The sequence below is a fragment of the Pelodiscus sinensis genome, chromosome 12, assembly GCF_052426305.1.
Source record: "Pelodiscus sinensis isolate ZL-2025 chromosome 12, ASM5242630v1, whole genome shotgun sequence".
Taxonomy (NCBI): Eukaryota; Metazoa; Chordata; order Testudines; family Trionychidae; genus Pelodiscus; species Pelodiscus sinensis.
The window spans coordinates 1,542,076-1,560,261 of record NC_143063.1 but is presented as its reverse complement, the minus strand read 5'-3'; the positions used below and the strand labels follow the sequence as shown (position 1 = coordinate 1,560,261).

The window sequence follows — 18,186 nt, the reverse complement described above, 5'->3', positions numbered from 1 at the left end:
ACGCTTTTGCTTTATCCCTAGTCTGCACAGACTTTACTGCTGACACCTTCCCTTCGTTTAACTTCCCTTCACACAGAGCCTGAGCCAGCGCGCTCTCCACCTGCTTACAGAGTGTCCTGGTGATGACTGGTTTTGCTTTGTCCTGAGGCTTGTACTGAGTGGTCAATTTCTTCATAGTAAAAAGGGTCAATTTAGCACTTTCAAAGTGCTGGAAACAATGTGATCCAGAGAGAATTCCTGCTGCAGGTTCCCTTGGAGCTGTCAGTTTGTCAACACATCTTTTATTCCCATAGTCTGCAAATTTTAACATTGTTCCTTTCCTTCTGTCCTCGATCGGTCAGATTACCGTTTGAATCCAGTGCTCAGGAAGGCCTGCAAACAAGACATCCCCAAATTTTGCCAAAATATTCTGAATACTGCCAAGGATGATGCAGAGTTGGAGGGACAGGTCATCTCCTGCCTCAAGTTGAAATATGCGGACCAGGTGAGTGGGGAAGGTAAATGTGTAGTATGTGCTGCACAGAAATGTGCCCCGCACTCTGGCTAAGTCGCCTAGTAAATTCAGCTCTCGTGCAGTGCGCATGTGCACCAGTGGATACGGGCTTTGTACTCACAATTTCTCTTTAATTGCTTCTTAGACTTTCCATTTAACCCAGTCGTTAAGGTGCCAAGAGAGCTGACATGCAGACATCAAGCTTATTACTTGGTGGACTAATTGCTGCCTTTCTCCTCTCCATAGCGTCTGTCTCCAGACTGTGAGGATCAGATCCGAGTGATAATCCAGGAATCGGCCCTTGATTACCGGCTAGATCCCCAACTGCAGATGCACTGTTCTGATGAGGTAAGGGCCGTGGGCGCTCTGTCCTATAGCTCAGGTGAAAATGCTCCTCAGCAGCTTCGCACTCTCTGCCCTCTTTGGCAAGGCAGTGGACCTGCATCTAGCTAATCCCAGGCTGCCTGGCTGCAGAGTGCACCTAGCACCAAGGACCTGTGTTCTTCGGCACCGTTGGCATTTCTCGGTCAGGCTTTGCCTCTGGCATGCACATGGACACTGAAGTACAAATCCTCATCATGACTTCTGAAAAGCAGACACATTAATGGTGCCTCTGGAGTTCCCCTCAGTCATGAGTGAAGCGCAGTAGAGGAAATCTGTTTTGTCATTTCCACGTCCGTGTAAGCTGTGGCTCCGGAATGGCGTATTCCACACCAGAGCGGAGGTTGGGCCATGTTTGATTCCTCCGCTCCTGCCTCTCTGACCTGGGCATCTCAGAACAGGAGTAGGCAGTAAGTCAGCAGGGTGATCGTTGTGAATGGGCCAGTTGGCAGAAGAGCGTGGAAGGAACCTGTGTGCCCTGGGAAGGAAATGGGCATGTTTCTATGCCTGGGAGGGGCGCTGCTGGCTAGGGGAGCCAGGAACTGAGTTAGCTGGACTGTAGATGTCTTAATGGGTGAGTGTGTGGATCCTTAGGGGTCCGTTGCACAGCACCTTCTGCTCACCTCGCTTTCTTCAGTGCCCGCAGAGGCCAAACTCCTTGCAACCACCCTCCCTTGTTGGAGATGGAAAGTTCTGAACTGGCAGCACGCCCCCCGTCTTCTCCCTTCCCCTCCACTATGCACTCCAGCCTTTAAGTTCACTGCTCTTGTGTTGGAACCAGGAATAGTGTCTGCTCACATGGCCTTCAGATCAGACCGTCAAGTAATCGTCCACAGACTTAGCACAGCATCTCGAGGTCACTCTTAAGCTGCTCATTGACCTCTCCTTGTTGTAACTGCTTGTCAGGTATGCCCTCCTTAGTGAGAGTGGAGCTGCCGACTCGTAGTTATTAGATGGGTATTTTCCCTGTGAAGAGTAAGCAAGTAAGCTGTAATTGCCACAGGCCTCTTTAAATAAAATGAGAGTTCCCTAAATGTGAGCCCGCCTTGTGCTGGCGGTTCTGCATGGGAGAATTGGCAGCCTTGATAGCACTTTCCCTATGGCCTTCCATAGAGTACAGTTGCAAGGAGACTTTCGCACTCATTTCGTTCTCCTAAATGTTTTTGTCTCCGCTGGATATATAAGAGAAGCTGTCTCTTTGCAGACTTTCTAAATGGATTTTGGGCTGCATCCTGCTTTGCTATCAAGTGATTGCAATCCCAGCCCTGCAGGGGGGAGGGGTCCTGCTCAGCTAGGCCAGGTAACCTCTGTGGCTTCCCTGCAAAGCCTCCCTCATTTTAAGATAAGTAGGGCAGCAATGCAGAGCTTGGCATGTGTCTTTGCAAGATGTTATGCCCTGGTGCAGGCTTCAGCAATGGACATCTGTGTTATCAAAGCTGCCCTTCACTGCCCTCCCTCCCCCCCTTTCCCCACCTCAGTGCACATTGCTCGTGACTCCCCGCCAGTGGAATACACAAAGGAATCCTCCCTTGAGGAATAAAAGAGTTGACTTACACTGAGTAGTAGCTGGAGTTCTTCAAGGGGATTTGATCCCTGTGTGCAGTCCAACACCCACCCTGAGTTGCCTCCTTAAGATATTTGCTGTGGAGGAGTAATGGGTCTGCATCTCTCCTTATGCCCTGGGTGGGGGAGCATGAAGAATAGGGCACAGACCAGTGGATACTGCTAACAAAAAATCTTCTGGTCTCAGGCTCATGGAGCACATGGCAAAACGGCACATAGGGACAGCACATCTCAGTGGGTATGTCCACACTAGCCCCCCAGTTCAAACTAGGGAGGTTAATGTAGGCATTCGAAGTTGCAAATGAAGCCCGGGATTTAAATATCCTGCACTTGATTTGCATCTTCCTGGCCAGTCGCCATCTTTGAAATTTACAAGTCCGGACTAACTGCCTGCATCTACACGTGGCAGGGATCCGGTAGTTTGAAATAAAGCCCTAGTTCGAACTACCTGTTAAACCTCATTCCAGGAGAAATAACAGGTAGTTCGAATTAGGGCTTTATTTCGAACTACCGGGTCCCTGCCGTGTGTAGACTCCAGCAGTTAGTCTGGACTTGTAAATTTCAAAAATGGCAACTGGCCGGGAAGATGCAAATCAACAGTGGGATATTTAAATCCCGGGCTTGATTTGCAACTTCGAATGCCTACATTAGCCTCCCTACTTCGAACTAGGGGGCTAGTGTAGACATACCCAGTGTTACCGTGCTGTGGGAGTAACTTTGTTTTTGTGAAGTCGTCCGTGTACAACGCATTTGGACAGCAGCAGCGCTCTTCTTACTATACCACAAAATCAAAGTCCATTTCTCTATGGATTTGCAAACCAAGCAAGAGTATTTTTGAGAAGAGATACATCTTTGTTGGTTTCTTTAAACAAGAATGAATTAACCAACGTTCTGTTTCAGGACACTGCAAATATTTCTCGCTGTGCCTTCTCCAGCAGTTCCTGCAAAATCTGACAAATAGGTTTGCCCTTAAATGCAGCTCTATTGCTGCATTGTCAGTGAACAAGAAAATTGTCAGTGTAAACATTAAGCTGCCATAGGCTGTTAAGAAAAATCATGCTCTGCAGACATGTATACACATAGAGTAACCCTATGGGTTTTAGCTAAAACTGCAGAGAAGTTCTTTTCCTTTGCCAGCGACATCCATTGCAAACTATCCAGGTCTGAATTCAAATTCCAAACAAGCGGGCTTTAAAGACTGACAATTATGGAATGCATACACCTGAACAGCTATTTACTGAAGAAGCTTTTTTCTAACTTATTTAGCGATCAAAACTAACTAGTGCGACTTGCCTGTGGCACCAGTACTTTCAAGTTGGGCGTTGTTTCCCAATGTTCTAGAATAGCTTTTTCTACAGAAAGCTGCTGTTAGTAGGAGTGATGGTGTCTGATCAATCAGGAACACAAGTTTTACTAATTTATTATCAATTTTTGTGGCTAACTTTCCTAAAAGTCCACATGTGACATGCTGAGAAGAATCTGGGGAGGCAGATTACCCTGAGCAATGAACTTTATAATAATGCTGAGGTCCTTTTACAAAGTAAAGTGCGATACATTTCTAACATACTGTTTCAATGGTACTTCACACCTGTTGGGTTAAAAAACAGGTTGTATGGGCACGAATGTTGGAAATACTTTGGTAGAGAAGATTTTATCCACTGTGTGTAGTTGGAGACTATTGGGGCACAAGTCAGAACCAGATGTCACAAATGATTGAATATTTATTACCAAATGATCCGTTGGTATCCTCTTGGGCTGACCAGCTGAAAAGGTTACACAAGAGAAAATGAAGAATTAATCTCTTCTCTGCTTGTAGCTGCTGGGCTACTGATCGCCTCCCTCTGGAAAAAGAAAAAAGCTCAGCTTTAGAGAAACGGTTAAAAAGTGTGGGGTTATGGATAGGAATGTAAGCGATTCATCAACTAGTCGGCTATCTGATAAGCAAAAGCTTATCGGATAGTCAACACATTAGTCAGTTAATTACTCTCCCCTCCCTTGCTGCCTCTATCAGAAAGAGGCAGCAAGGGGGGGAAGGTGCTGGGGGGAGCTGGGTTAAAATCCAATCATGCCCCCCCCCCCCCCCCGGGCTCCATGGGAGGGGGCAGGAGCACAGCAGCAGTGTTCCACATTTGAAATGTGCAAGAATCCCTGCTGAGATTCTTGTACATTTCAAAGCGGAAGCATTGCAGAGTGCCTGGGGCTAGCAAGGGACTTAAAGTCCCCTGCTGGCCCCAGGCTCCACGTGGTGTTTCAATCTTCCAGTGGGCTCTTGCTACATTTCAAAGTGGAAGCAGCCTTATCAACTAATCGAATAGTCAATGGAAATTCCAAGCCAAGTAGGCAGGCAACAAATATTGAGAGATTTGGTTACTTTGAGTACTCAGAGCACCTTCAGCTGTGGAAAAACCCAGCACACATGGCCAATGTTTGACTATTAACATGTGACTTGCCTGGTCTGTTATGTGTAATTTGAGATTTCACAAAAACAGGTGCATATGGTTGGTGTTATGCTTCGCACTCTGTACCAGGGTGACACTGGTTAAACAGAGATTTGATGGCTTATTCTCTGGTCTCTCTAAACCAAAAGCTGTTGTGTTTCTGTTATTTCCATGGCACAGATTGTAAAGTGGTGAATTCTGAAATCAGTACTGTATTGGTCTGTGTACAGCTTCTTTTACATCAGGAGTTCCAGGGTGCAAATGCCGGAGGGAGGGTGATGCAGCTCAGGGTGCACTCCCTAGCCATTGCATGTGATACTGCACTAATGTGGCAGCCTGCTAACACCGTGAAAGCAGCCTGCGTCCTACACTATTTCATTCATGTTGAAATAGGGATTTTCCCTCCCCAGATCTCCAGGTTGTGTGCAGAGGAAGCAGCAGCGCAAGAACAGACTGGGCAGGTGGAGGAGTGCCTGAAAGTTAACCTGCTCAAAATTAAAGCTGAGATGTGTAAAAAGGTAAGAAAAGGGTGCCTCTCAAAGCGCAGTAACTCACTAAGCTTCCAACATGGGAACACGGCTCATTATGTAGCACAGACCAGGGCTTGGAACTGCGTGAATCCAGGACTATGCACAGCTGAGCTAGTGTATCTTGCTCCTGGCCTGCAGCATCCTCTACCATTTCAGTCCGAGCTCTGACGTATGCTTGTCAGGGAATCTTGGCTCCCTATTCCAGTCCTGGCTGTGCATGCATACCCATTGTGCCTCTAGGCTGATCCGCAGCCCACTCTTACTTCAACCTGAGGTCTCTTGAGCACACATTGGCACTGGATCCTGCAAGGAGCTTTGTAAACTACCCCACAAATCTGACCTGTTAGTCAAGCTAAATTATTTGACTTCGTGCTGCAAATCAGCATGTGTGTTTAATGAATTGAACTAGGCTGATCCATCTAGCAGCATTGTCCTCTAAGCTCTTGTTTAAGAGTCTGAGGTAACTCTAAAAGCAATTCACTGATGCGATTTGTGTGGCTTTCTTCTCCCTCCTTTAATGTGTCCCTGGACTAATCTTTTTTTCTTCAGGAGGTGCTCAACATGCTGAAAGAGAGCAAAGCAGACATATTTGTTGACCCAGTCCTTCACACAGCCTGTGCCCTAGACATCAAACACCACTGTGCAGCCATCCCGCCCGGAAGAGGACGTCGTAAGTGTTGGCATGTCATACTGTGTGAGATCTCCCACCTCCCAGAGGGATCGAAAACTGGGATCCTCCTGGGGCGACTTGAGGTCCTCTTAGAGTAGTATTGCTTCCAGTCATCCTGGCTAGTAAATTAGGAATTTAGATTTGTATGTCCTATGGTGTCCTTCCTCTCTCTGGATGGCTTCTTAGCTTGGAATTCTCTCCTTGCATTGCCTAGTAAATGTTAAACTACTTTTGTTCTTTCTAATGTTGGTTGAAATTATTATGCCATTTTTCTTACAACAATGTTAATTTCTGCTATAGAATCAGCAGTAGGTTAAAAATGTGCTGCTGCATTGGCACTGAAAGCATTGCGGGTATCTTCAATGCTTCCTCACATTTCTTCTCTACAAGGACGGACCTGACAATCCTGGGGGTGAACTGCTTTTCCACATACGTCACTGTCTGGCCCAGATGGGATACCTGACAGTTTGTCTTGTGTTACACTAGTTCTTGGAGAAGGTGCACAAGATTTAGCATTCTTCAAATTATTTTAGCGAGCTGGTCTGTGAATCATAAAATATTCTGGCATCTCAGCTGAGCTTAACTCTAGAATATTTAACATTAACCTTTTGATCCGGCTCCATTGGTCAGCATTCCTTGCCACTTAAATAGCTGAGGTGAGACCTGGCTGGGCGGCTAGCTGTGAGGGTTACATAGAGGTTTCCTTCCAAACCAATCTTAAATTACATTCCCAGCACTGGGCCCAAGGACATTTGATGGGTGGCTTATCTATACAACTTTGGCTCTCTCTCCACCATGTTCCAAGGAACTGGACTGCACTGCCCTGTCCCTGGGGCCAGTTCGTGTGTGTGTTGATACCGCGTCTCCATTTTGCAGAAATGTCTTGCCTAATGGAAGCTTTGGAAGACAAGCGTGTGAGGTTACAGCCTGAATGTAAGAAACGCCTTAATGATCGAATTGAAATGTGGAGCTATGCTGCAAAGGTGAGGGTGTAAGGGGAGCTCTGGTTTTTGGCAATGTCTGTTAGGACATGGGGTTCCCAAACTTTTTCCCTGAGGCCCACTTGTGCAGCTGCAGTAGGCACTGTGGCCCCTTATTAATAGTTTTTAAGGAAAAATATATTAAATTAATTACCTATAGCTTCAGTATAGCACTGTAAACAATGTAAATGTTTTTCATTTTAATGTAAATAGTTACCATAATGTCTATCAACAGTAATGATAGAAATCCCTAGTAACATGCACTCAAATACTTGAAGATCTTTGAAACCAAGTAAAACTGCACTTTAAAAAAAGTTGAGAGCAAAATGTTGTGTTCAAGCAATGTATAACGGTACAGCATATAAAACTGAACAGGCAACATAACCATGTGAACAAAATTGTACGCACTGTTTGATTTTAAAACAAAACTGTCCAAGTTTGAACACATTTTGCTTTCAGTTTTTAGTGTAAAATCTGAATTTGAGCTGTGTAAGTGAAGACCTAATCCTCCTCTCTACTAATTAGAAAAGAATAAAATATTGCATATAAAAATAATTGACACAGTGAGGCAACGTGTACTCATCCACCCTGATAAAGGAGAATCCAGATTTCAAGTATGGGTTATATTTATTTACCACTTTATTTTTGTGGCTGGCTCATTTTTGTGTAGCTATAGGTGATCTGGGGCTTTCATCAGCTTGGCCACCAGTGCACACTTCTCTTTTTCTTTAAAATAAATCGACTTGTGTCAGACTGAAAGACTGCTTTTTTAAATGGTGGGCCGAAACACACCGCTGTGCTCATGAGAATTAAACTTGACATGTTGCAACTTGTTTAATAGTGTCTTTTGGGCTCTGTCCCACACAGAGCTCAAAACACTGCACTTGTGTAATGTAGATTTTACTGACATGACAGGAGTCACTGGAGTTAAGATTCACTAAGAGCTTGAGTGGAGAATGCAGTTGCAACTGCAAACCACCTGGGGCTGTGCCGTGGCCTACAGTTTGGGAACCCTGGGTTAGGAGACTGAGATGTGGTTCGTGTGATTTCGACTTAGTGTCTTGTGAAGGAATTGGCAAGAGGCTGTGGTCATGAGACAGCGTCTGAGCAGATGTGCCTCAGTCCTGCGTGGTGAGAGGAGGGATGTGATCCGCTCTCATGATTGTCAAGCAGAGCAGTTGGGAAGGACAGTTCTTTCAGATCACAGATAGTTAAACGCAAACCAGGGCTCAGGACATAATGTAGCATTCAAGCTGCTGCTTTGTTCCATGCTAATCTTGCTTTGCCTAGATAGTGTATCGTGTGTTGTATGTGTTCAGTGGCATTTGAATGCCCATGCATGCCAAGCCCAGAACAAAGTTGGGACCTTAATTCAATAAAAGGGAAAGAAGGACACTTATACAACCCCTTCTTCAGCATCTGTTACTTGCCTAGTAACACTGAACTCAGAACTGTTCTGCGCGCCTGCGGCAAGCTCACACACAGGGCAAAGGGTGCCAACGGAGGAAGCAGTGAGAGGAACTGATGTGAATGGAAAGGCAGGATGCTGGAGAGAGCTATGGCAGGAGCTGGGATGCCTTTGGGCAAGTTGGAGCTTTACAGCTTTGTGTCCTGGTGGACAGAGTCCATCTCCTGCATGCCTATTGATATGTCCCAGCTCACATGTGAGATAATTGTGTCCCAGGGAAATTGTTATAAAAAGAGCACACTCGATGCTTACAGGAGGCAAGCAGGGAATATACCCAGTCGTAAAATAGCATTGTTCTAAAGGGCTTCATGGCTTCGCTACAAAGGCTGAGATGGAAACTGAGGTCATGTTAATTATATTTTCCTCCTCATTCCTAGGTCGCCCCAGCAGAAGGCTTTTCTGATCTTGCTATGCAAGTGATGACTTCTCCGTCCAAGAACTACATCCTGTCCGTTATCGCAGGCGGCATCTGTGTACTCTTCCTGATTGGCCTCATGTGCGGACGCATCACCAAACGGGTGACACGAGAGCTCAAGAACAGGTAGAGCCTGGATTGCCTGCTGAAGTCATGCCTGCCCAGCGCCCAGTTTGTACAGTCGTCCTCTGTATAATCAACCCACCCAACCCCTCCCGTGAGGAGAATAAAAAAGAATTAGAACAGCAGCAGGTGTCGGCTCAGTTGTCCCATCTTGGATCTCGTCCATGGCATCTTCATCATCCTATGAAAGAGTTGGTGTGCAACACTGGCAGGCCAGCCAGCAGCTTTTGTTCCCCCTTGTTAGCGGACTCCTGTTACCTGCCTGTAGATGAGTCTCTTTATTGTCTTGTTGGAACTGCCTTCACCAAATCAGACTGACATGACCTGCAGCTCAAGCAGTTTGTAAGTAAATTTTTAAAGGAAGAAAAATACATACATACCAATCACAGCAGGAGTGAGGCAGTGTTCCTTACTGGGATATGTTCGTATTGAGGTAGGAAATTAGAGGGTAAATTGCATCACTCACCGCAGTTGGCCTTGTTTCGTACATCTTGCTCCTGCTATCCCAAGCACCTTCAGGGGATGTCCATCAGTGGAGTTGGCCTCTGAATGGCCAGTTTTTGAGACTGGGGCTTTGGCCTGAGGAGACGATGCCCTCCGATTCCCCTGTTTTCCTCCACTACTCACTGGATAAAACAAAATACTGGCAGGATCGCAAATGCCAGTGGTCTGATTTGTCATTTGAGCTGTAGAGCATATCCTTTGGTTAGGGAAAGGGTGTGGAGGTTAAGCGTTGAAGAACCAGTCAGTGTAATGTGACAGCTGCAACTTACAGACCCTGATTCATCAAAGGCAATGCAGTTGAATTTTGTCACTCCTTTATTACTGCCCTGTTGCCAAGCTAAGACCTCCCTTAATTAGCTATTCAAAGAAGGTCATGATGATACATTAGCAACGTTCCATGTTGCCCAGTGATGTTGAATGGGACTTGAGTTACCAATGTTTGTTTCAATAGAAGGATTGTTTATGGGTTAGTGTGGTGATTCATCATTGGCCTCTCCAACTCTTAATTGCTTGAGTTACAGCATTAAAAACAGACTAAAAAAGTTTCAAACCTGTGAAACCCTGGTTGCTATAGATGGAATTTGGCATCTGGGGATGTAGGTCAGAATGCTGGCCCTCACTGTGGGGCAGGAGAGAACTGGAGACATGTTGGTAGTGCGAGGTGGAGGACAGACATGTTCACCTTTGAGGGGAATAGCTTTGTCACCCACTGATGTGCACATGTGGGCTCTAATAACATTTCCCGAACTTGATTCCCAGCCCAATTTCCCAGCTCTAGGGAGGTCTTTTGTAGAAACACTTCTAGCTGTGGTAACTTCTTACCATCTTCTGTGTTCCCCAAGGCATGGAGGAGATTCCTCCAGGCCACTCCGTGGCTGGGACCTAGGGTGGACAGGTTGAGTGTGTGGTTCAAGTGGGGCAGTGACTGCACGAGAGTCGGCATGTACAGTAAGATAGAGATATATATATTTTATTAACCTTTTAGATGTGTTCTCCTTGGTGTGCTAGAGTATACATCATGTGCCTAACACTCTCCAGCTAGGCTAATGCTTGATCCATAACTTTCTTTTCCTGTTCCCTCTTATTGCACTGCTTGGGTAACTTCTGAAGTTTCCAGTGTTAGACATTGATCTGATACAAGATGGGGGCATTTCTGAATGTGGACCAGCTGATTCTAGTTATGCTGCATAGACAAACTGATCTCTGAAAATACTGTGATTGCTTTTGCTACCCTTACAAAATGATAGAGGGGAGGTGAAAAGTTGAGGTTTTTGGTAACATGTCTCTGCACCAGGCCACTTTGAAGACGGAAGATAGACTCAGAGGCCCAGGGTTAGTACGATGAAAATGAATTAGAAAAGGTCACAGGAAAGACAACTGGTGGTGGTGTCTGGAGTTTAACCAAGGGACTGTCAAGACTGGACAGGAGATGAGAAGCCAAGCAGTGGAGCCAGTTTCACAGAAGAGAACTGCCATCTTGCTTGGTGTGCTGTAGGTTTCCAATCAGGCAACATGTTAAGTCATCCTTGGAACAGAAATGGAGTCTAAATTCCTTCCCCACTCAGTGCTACTTGTGTGGTTTTACTGATTCTGCATGAGTGAAGCTGAGGGCCAGTAAAGGCAATGGCAGATCACATCACTTGCACAAAGCTTAAAAAGGGTGTTGGGTGGCACACAAATGAGTGTGTGGTGTAGTTGCAAAAGCACATGGTTTCACCTCTCACTGGAAGTGTCATTTCAATAAATAGGCAGCCAAGTCTGGCAGATGGGGTGAATTCAAAGTGCAGGAGGAAAGGAAACAAGATTATATTTTCTCCCCAATGTACAGTGTGTGTTGGCGATATTAGCGTTGCCTAAATTTTGCTATGACAAAACTGAATTGCCGTCCAGGTACTTTGTATTTTTTGAGGGCATATTTGTTTCCTGTTGAACTTGAAGAGCCCATCTGAAGTGGTGTAAAATACCTTGACTAGCAGCTTGAAGTAAATCCCACATGCAATTGTAGCAAAATATTGTAGTGGATTTATCAGCCGCTTTACTTTCCAATGCAAGTTCTCTATTGGAGCAGGTTAGGGCTTGGAGAGACTTGATTTCCTGCATTTTCCATTGCAGCAGAGAGCAGAACAGTGATGCAGGAGGAAACATTAAAGGCAAAAGACAAGTTAGCTGTGTAGTGCAGCGTAGAGGTAAGAACAGAGCCCCCGAGGGTAAAGAGCAAACATCGGCCAGAGGAGAGCAGGCTTGTTCTGTGGAATACAGAGTCTCTTCTTGAGTCCCTTCCAGCCAATCTCCATGTTGGTGCTCTGTTTGAATACAGTATTGTCTCAACCAACTGCAGTCCTCATCCCTGCAGCTGTGCCATGCGGACACCTTCCTCCAGGCCAGGTGTGTCTTTTGCTGAAGCCTTCACAAACCAAACTCCCAGCAGCTGCATTTTCTGGGTATTGCATTAAGCATCTGCTGTCTGCATGGTTTGTGCTGTCAGAATGTCACCTGGGAACTTAGTTCAGATGTCAGTGGACAACGGAGCACCTGCATGTAAAGGGGAGGAGTGGAGGGAGGCTAGTGAGACCTGAACCGTGTATCTGGAGCTTGCCTTCTGTAACAGTGTGCTCAGAAGTGCAGTAGTGTGCAGGCCCAAATGTCCTGTTGCAGGGGCCACAGGGGCTACAATAGAATGGAGGGAGCCCCATCTCTCGCAGGGAATTGACATGGTGAAGGCTGGGCAGAGAACACTGTCACTGGCTGTCACTTTTAGCCATTTCATAATCATTAAGATTTATGCCCAAGTTACCGCCCTAAAAATGAGCCCCCACCCCTCAACCTATTGGTTTGCTAAACACAATGACACTGGCAAAGAAAGTCAGGGTGACTAGAAATATTCCAGTACCCTGCATTAGAAATGCCACCCTAGCATGGAAAGACCTTGGACCTAAAGAAGCTTCCAGAAAAACACAACAAAATAACTAGTCTTGTTCCAAATATATCCTGATTGCTTAGGATCTACCCTTTGGGTATCTGACGAGCCACTCGCTGGCTGTATCAGTAAATGCCCAAAGTAGATGGACATTCCCTATTGCTGGGAGTACAGAGAACTACACTACTGTAAAAATGCACCGCTGCTTTCGTGACTTTAAGGGCACTTTTACTTTGATTCAATGAAAACATTAGTAATACTTGGAAGTAATCTCTCCAAATGGCATGTGGCAGAAGGTGGCTTCTAGATCCAAGGGCTCCTTGCCACTTCTTTACTTTTAGTCCTAAAGTTTGTTGTTCCCCTCCAGTCTGGACTTGACCATCACCCCTCAGTTAAGGGAGGCTGCTGCTCATCCATGGGCTAGGCTGTCTTTGTGCTAGTATTGGAGTGCTGATACTCTTGGGAATGGCTTGACTGAAGTAGCCAAAGGAGGAAATAACTCCTAGTAAGGATTGCTCAGTTGCCTACTGATACATTCGGATCTTGCTGTCCTCAGGCAAGAGAACATGACTAAAGGGAAGGGAAGACTTGTGTAGCACATTCTTCTCAGTACTTCACTCTGGCTAACCAGGTGGTGGCTACTTGCCCGTTCTTGTAACAAAATAGCCTTATTTATTGTTTACGAATGGGTCAGATCCAAGACTTTGATTTGTCTTGTTGCCTTTTGATAGGTCTGGCCCTGACTCTTGCCTCCCAGAAAATCGTTTTTCAAGTGCAGATAGCTGCAGTTAAGGATGTGAATTGGAGCAGCATTCCTTCTAATGCTTCACTCAAACCTGTCCCTCCCCTTTGCTGCTGCAGAAGGACTGAAAGACTCCCCTGGCTTTTAGAATAAGATGTTAGAATAATTCTCTGCAAGATCCATACAAACCTGACCATCTTAGCCCTGAGTGGCACTCTTGCAGCCTGCCCAGTGGAAGGTGAGCTGTCTACTCTGGAGGGCAGCACTTTCTAGTTAGCATTGAAGGCGCTTTTCTTTGCTGTGGGGTGAAGGGGAAGCTGAGGAAATGTGCTGGCAGTTTGCCCAGAAGTGGTGAGCTCTGGTTTATCACATTCAGGGGAAGGTGATTTCTGTTAACTCAAAGCTATTTAGTTGAGAAGGAATGGCATCCTTTGAATTTTTGACAGCGTTTTGAGTTTTCAAAGTGAATGTTGAATTCAGTGTGATGAGATCATGCCTGACCAACTCATTTTTTCCTTTCTATTTAAAATATTTCTGTATAGATTTATAAACTGATTTCACTGTGCCAGTGAGGTTTTATTACAATCCCCTCATGGAGCAGAGCAGCTCCCAGACAGGTATTGTTGCTTTCCAGCTTCTGAGGGTGAGAGGGGCCAGCCCAGGTTTTAAGCCTAATGATGAGCCCATGTGTTGAGTCCCCATCATGGTGTATGCTCAATTCTCAGTGAAGCCTCAGTGGAAGGGAGAGGACAAGTACAGCCAAGATCTCAATCTGGTAAATTGGTACAGCTGCTTGTCTCACATTGTTGGGCTTCAGCTTATGTACGCTGCAGAGTGTTACCTGTAGGGCCTGCCTACAAGGATGGGGGAGCAGTATCCTGCCACCTTTATTGAGCAGAAACAGCCTTATCCAAAACTTAACTATTTTGATTTTGTAACTCTCTGAAAGCAAAAGCTCTGTGTTCCAGCATCAGTCACTGAAATGCGAGCACAAAGAGCCTGGAAAAGATGTTTTGTTTGTATAAAGGGAGACACTTGAGCATCTGCATGGGGGAAGGGTCTCCAAATAATATGCAAGGAATAACATTGTTAGCCTCCCCACGTACAGTGTACAAAACAGAGCCAAGCAAGAAAACATAGACTGTACAGCAAAAACTGTTTGAACTTAGTCCTTTTTTAACGTAACATTAACAAGACTCTTTGTAAATTGTTTTCCTTTCTGTGTATAAAATCCTCGCTGTTTCTTGTTTTTTACATGTCCATGCTGTGTAATTTTGAGATGTTCCTGAGATTCTGAACATAATGTGCTTTTTTTCTGTACAGATGAAATGGGAGAATTTAATAAAAAAAGAGTCTGCAGGTTTTTATTTGTTTTTATTTTTAATTGTGAATTGAAAGGATTCACCCATAGATGTCCAGAGTGAAACTTTCTAACTCAGCTTAATGTTTTAACAAACAATTTTACTAAATAGCTATACAGCTGAGTTGCACACCAAACAAGTGTCGAGACACAAAATCTGGCTACTTATTTTATAGTTCAAAAATGTTTTACTTTGCTGCCTTAGGCCAGGTTTGAAGTGGTATCCTCAAGATGAAAGTCTTCGTTGCCTGTTACCAAGCTCCCTCCTGTTTGAGGACAGTCAATTTTTTTCACAGAACCTTTCAAGATGATCCCCCTAATACAGTGTTTCCCCATTAGTGCTCTGCAGAACCCTGGGGTTCCAGGAGGAGCCAGCACTCCCCTGCCCTCTCTGAAAGAGAGAGAGTTTGCTAGCCAACTTAAAGAAACGGTGCACTTGTTTCCTGTTCCTCCTTTGTGATGCAGGGGCAGTGGGGAACAGTTGCCCCCAGCAGGCACACTGGGGGGGGGGGAGGGTGCCGGACAAGGGTGACCCACAGCAGGGAGGGAAGCACTTCCCAAAGGAGCCAGCATGTGCTGCCTGAACAGCTGGGGCTGTGGCCCCCGGCAACTTAGTTCTGTGGCCTTTCTGCACGGTGGGGGAGTGGGAGGTCAGGAGACCTGGGGCTGCACAGCTCCAACTGTGCAAGGAGCAGCTCTGCCCTGGGACTCCCTGCACCCTCCCCCCGAGCAGGATGGCATCGCAGAAGTAAGTTGCTGGGATGCACCAGCCCCTGCTGTTCAAGGAGTGTGTGCGCCTGCTGTTTGGGGAGGAGAAGTGCAGTGGCACACTTCCTGGAACCCAGAGGTGTTGCAGCATTGCTAGGTACTGGTCCCAGCTGCCCCTGTCCCCTGCCCCATCCAGACCCCCCCCCCAAGTACCCTGTCCCCACCACCCAGCAGCACCCTGCCCCCACCAGCACAGTTGGGACCACATTAGTGAGGCTTGGGGGTTCTGGAGGGTTTTTTTTGTCTCTCACTTGTGTGGTCCCAACTGACTTTGGTGGGTCAGTGACCCCTGACTCAAAACAGGTTCCCCGCCCCTCTCAAAGACAATGCTAAAACCTTTTTTGACATTTTATTTCAAAATGAAGCTGAGCCAAACCCCCCTCACTGCAGCATCATAACACTTCTGTACCACCTGACCCCATCATACACTGAAACCCCCTGTCCTGAGCCTCTTAAATCCCCCAACTCCTGCACCCCCACATCCTCAATCTTCTGCCACAACACTCCTGCACCATCCACACATCACAAATCTGTGTCCTGAGCCCATCATACTCTCAACCTCCTAGCCCTGAGCCTCTCTCATATCCAACCCAAACTCCTGCACCCTCACATCCACAAGCCTGTGGCTTGCTCAGCACCCCAACCCTCCACCTGAGCCCAACATTTCCCCAGCCTGGTGCCCCCTCCTGCATCCTCCCAGAGCTTGCACTTCTCACCCCTTCCCACACCCAAATCCCTCATTCCCACCCCAGAGCCTGCACCTCCTGTCTCAGCCCAGTGAGTGTATAAGGGCTGGGGATAGCAAGTGATGGAGAGGATAGGGCCTCAAGGAAGGGGTGGGATCTTGGGGAAGGAATGTGATTTTCATGCACTGGTGGGTCCCCCTCCCGCCTTGTTTTTTTTGCTTGACAAACCTAGGGGTTCCTTGAAATTCTGAAAAGCTGAAAAGGGTTCCATGGCCAAATAAAATTGGGATACGCTGCCCTAACAGATTAAATGCAAACCTTTTGAATACCCTGATCATCTGTTAGCTGTGCTTTATGCACCACCATGCTCCAAGAACACTAATCCACTCAACTAGCTAAACAGTGAGCTATTCACATCATTCCTGAGCCCACCACTGGTGTCCAAGGATTGCCACAGCTCAGTGATTACTTGATCAGTTGTGCATTGAGGGGCCAAAGGAAGTCTCATACCAAACAGCTGCTTAGTGAGTTTGCCTTGGAGCTGTTATACTGTTGCCCTGCAAACCTCTCTAGCTGCAGCATGTCTCAATGAAACCAGTGTTCTTGGTAAACAAGACAATGTAACTTTCAGTGGACAGAGTTAATTTCTACAGACCCAAGCTATAAACATGGGGTGCAGTAGGTTTGTTGAAACTGATGTGTTGGAAAAGGGTTGATTGTCAACGCAAGGCATATCTTGAAGTTCGTGTTCTCCTGAGACCCAGTAGATTCATTAATAAGGGGAGCCAAGGTCCCAGATCAGTTGATCTATTGCATTCCAGTGAACCAAATAAGAAGGCAGGAGATGGTTTTTCATGCTGCATATATGCTATAAACTATGTATACAGCCTGGGATGTATAGGGCCGGATTTGTTCTTTATTAATGACCTGGATGAGGGGATGGATTGCACCCTCAGCAAGTTTGCAGATGACACTAAGCTAGGGGGAGAGGTAGATACGCTGGAGGGCAGGGATAGGGTCCAGAGTGACCTGGACAGATTAGAGGATTGGGCCAAAAGAAATTGATGAGGTTCAACAAGGACAAGTGTAGAGTCCTGCACTTGGGACGGAAGAATCCCAAGCATTGGTACAGGCTGGGAATTGAATGGCTAAGTAGCAGTTCTGCAGAAAAGGACCTGGGGATTCCAGTGGATGAGAAGCTAGATGTGTGTCAACAGTGTGCCCTTGTAGCCAAGAAGGCTAATGGCATATTGGGGTGCATTAGAAGGAGCATTGCCAGCAGATCCAGAGAAGTGATTATTCCCCTTTATTCAGCTCTGGTGAGGCCACATCTGGAGTATTGCCTAGTTCTGGAGCACCCCCCCCCCCCCATAGAAAGGATGTGGACACATTGGAGAGGGTCCAGCGGAGGGCAACCAAAATGATGAGGGGGCTGGAGCACATCACCTATGAGGAGAGACTGAGGGATTTGGGTTTGTTTAGTCTACAGAAGAGTGAGGGGGGATTTGATAGCAGCCTGCAACTTCCTGAAGGGAGGTTCCAAAGAGGATGGAGAGAGGCTGTTCTCAGTAGTGATGGAGCAATGATCTCAAGTTACAATGGGAAAGGTCTAAGTTGGATATTAGGAAAAACTATTTCCCTAGGAGGGTGGGGAAGCACTGGGCTGGGTTCCCTAGGGGGGAGGTGGAATCTCCATCCCTAGAGGTGTTTAAGTCTCAGCTTGACAAAGCCCTGGCTGGGTTGATTTAGTTGGGGTTGGTCCTGCCTTGGGCAGGGGGCTGGACTTGATGCCCCCTGTGGTCTCTTCCTGCTCTGATTCTATGGGAACACAGACACCCCTCCAGCCTGTCGTCTTCTAGTTCTCTAGCAGTATTTTTGGGAATGTCTGTTAATCCCATTTCTTTTCTCTTCATGCTGCAAAAACATCCATGAGGATCCTGTCTACGTTCTTGAGTCACTTAACTTGAGTCATGGTAACTTTTGGCATTTTTTACATAGGCATTGTAAAACATTTTTCAAACCCAAGAGTCTCCTACCTAATTCTGTGCTGTTCTGATTTCCTTGAAGCATTCAAACGAAGTGTTGGATAGGAATGGGATGGGCAGCCTTGGAACCCAAACTCATCTAACCAGAGGTACAAGCCAGGCA

The 18,186-nt window shown here is 46.4% G+C and overlaps 1 protein-coding gene across 2 annotated transcripts in view; it reads left to right on the top strand.

Moving 5' to 3' along the window:
* Window positions 1-14,587, top strand: part of GLG1 (golgi glycoprotein 1) — a 120,403-nt gene extending 105,816 nt beyond the window's left edge. For both annotated transcript variants that reach the window (XM_075940659.2, XM_075940661.2), the window contains exons 21-26: window positions 342-484; window positions 740-841; window positions 5,286-5,393; window positions 5,955-6,075; window positions 6,952-7,058; window positions 8,901-14,587. In XM_075940659.2, the coding sequence (XP_075796774.1) occupies window positions 342-484; window positions 740-841; window positions 5,286-5,393; window positions 5,955-6,075; window positions 6,952-7,058; window positions 8,901-9,068 (749 nt within the window). In that variant the 3' untranslated portion in view covers window positions 9,069-14,587. The remainder of the gene's footprint in view (window positions 1-341; window positions 485-739; window positions 842-5,285; window positions 5,394-5,954; window positions 6,076-6,951; window positions 7,059-8,900) is intronic.
* The last annotated feature ends 3,599 nt before the right edge of the window (window positions 14,588-18,186 follow it).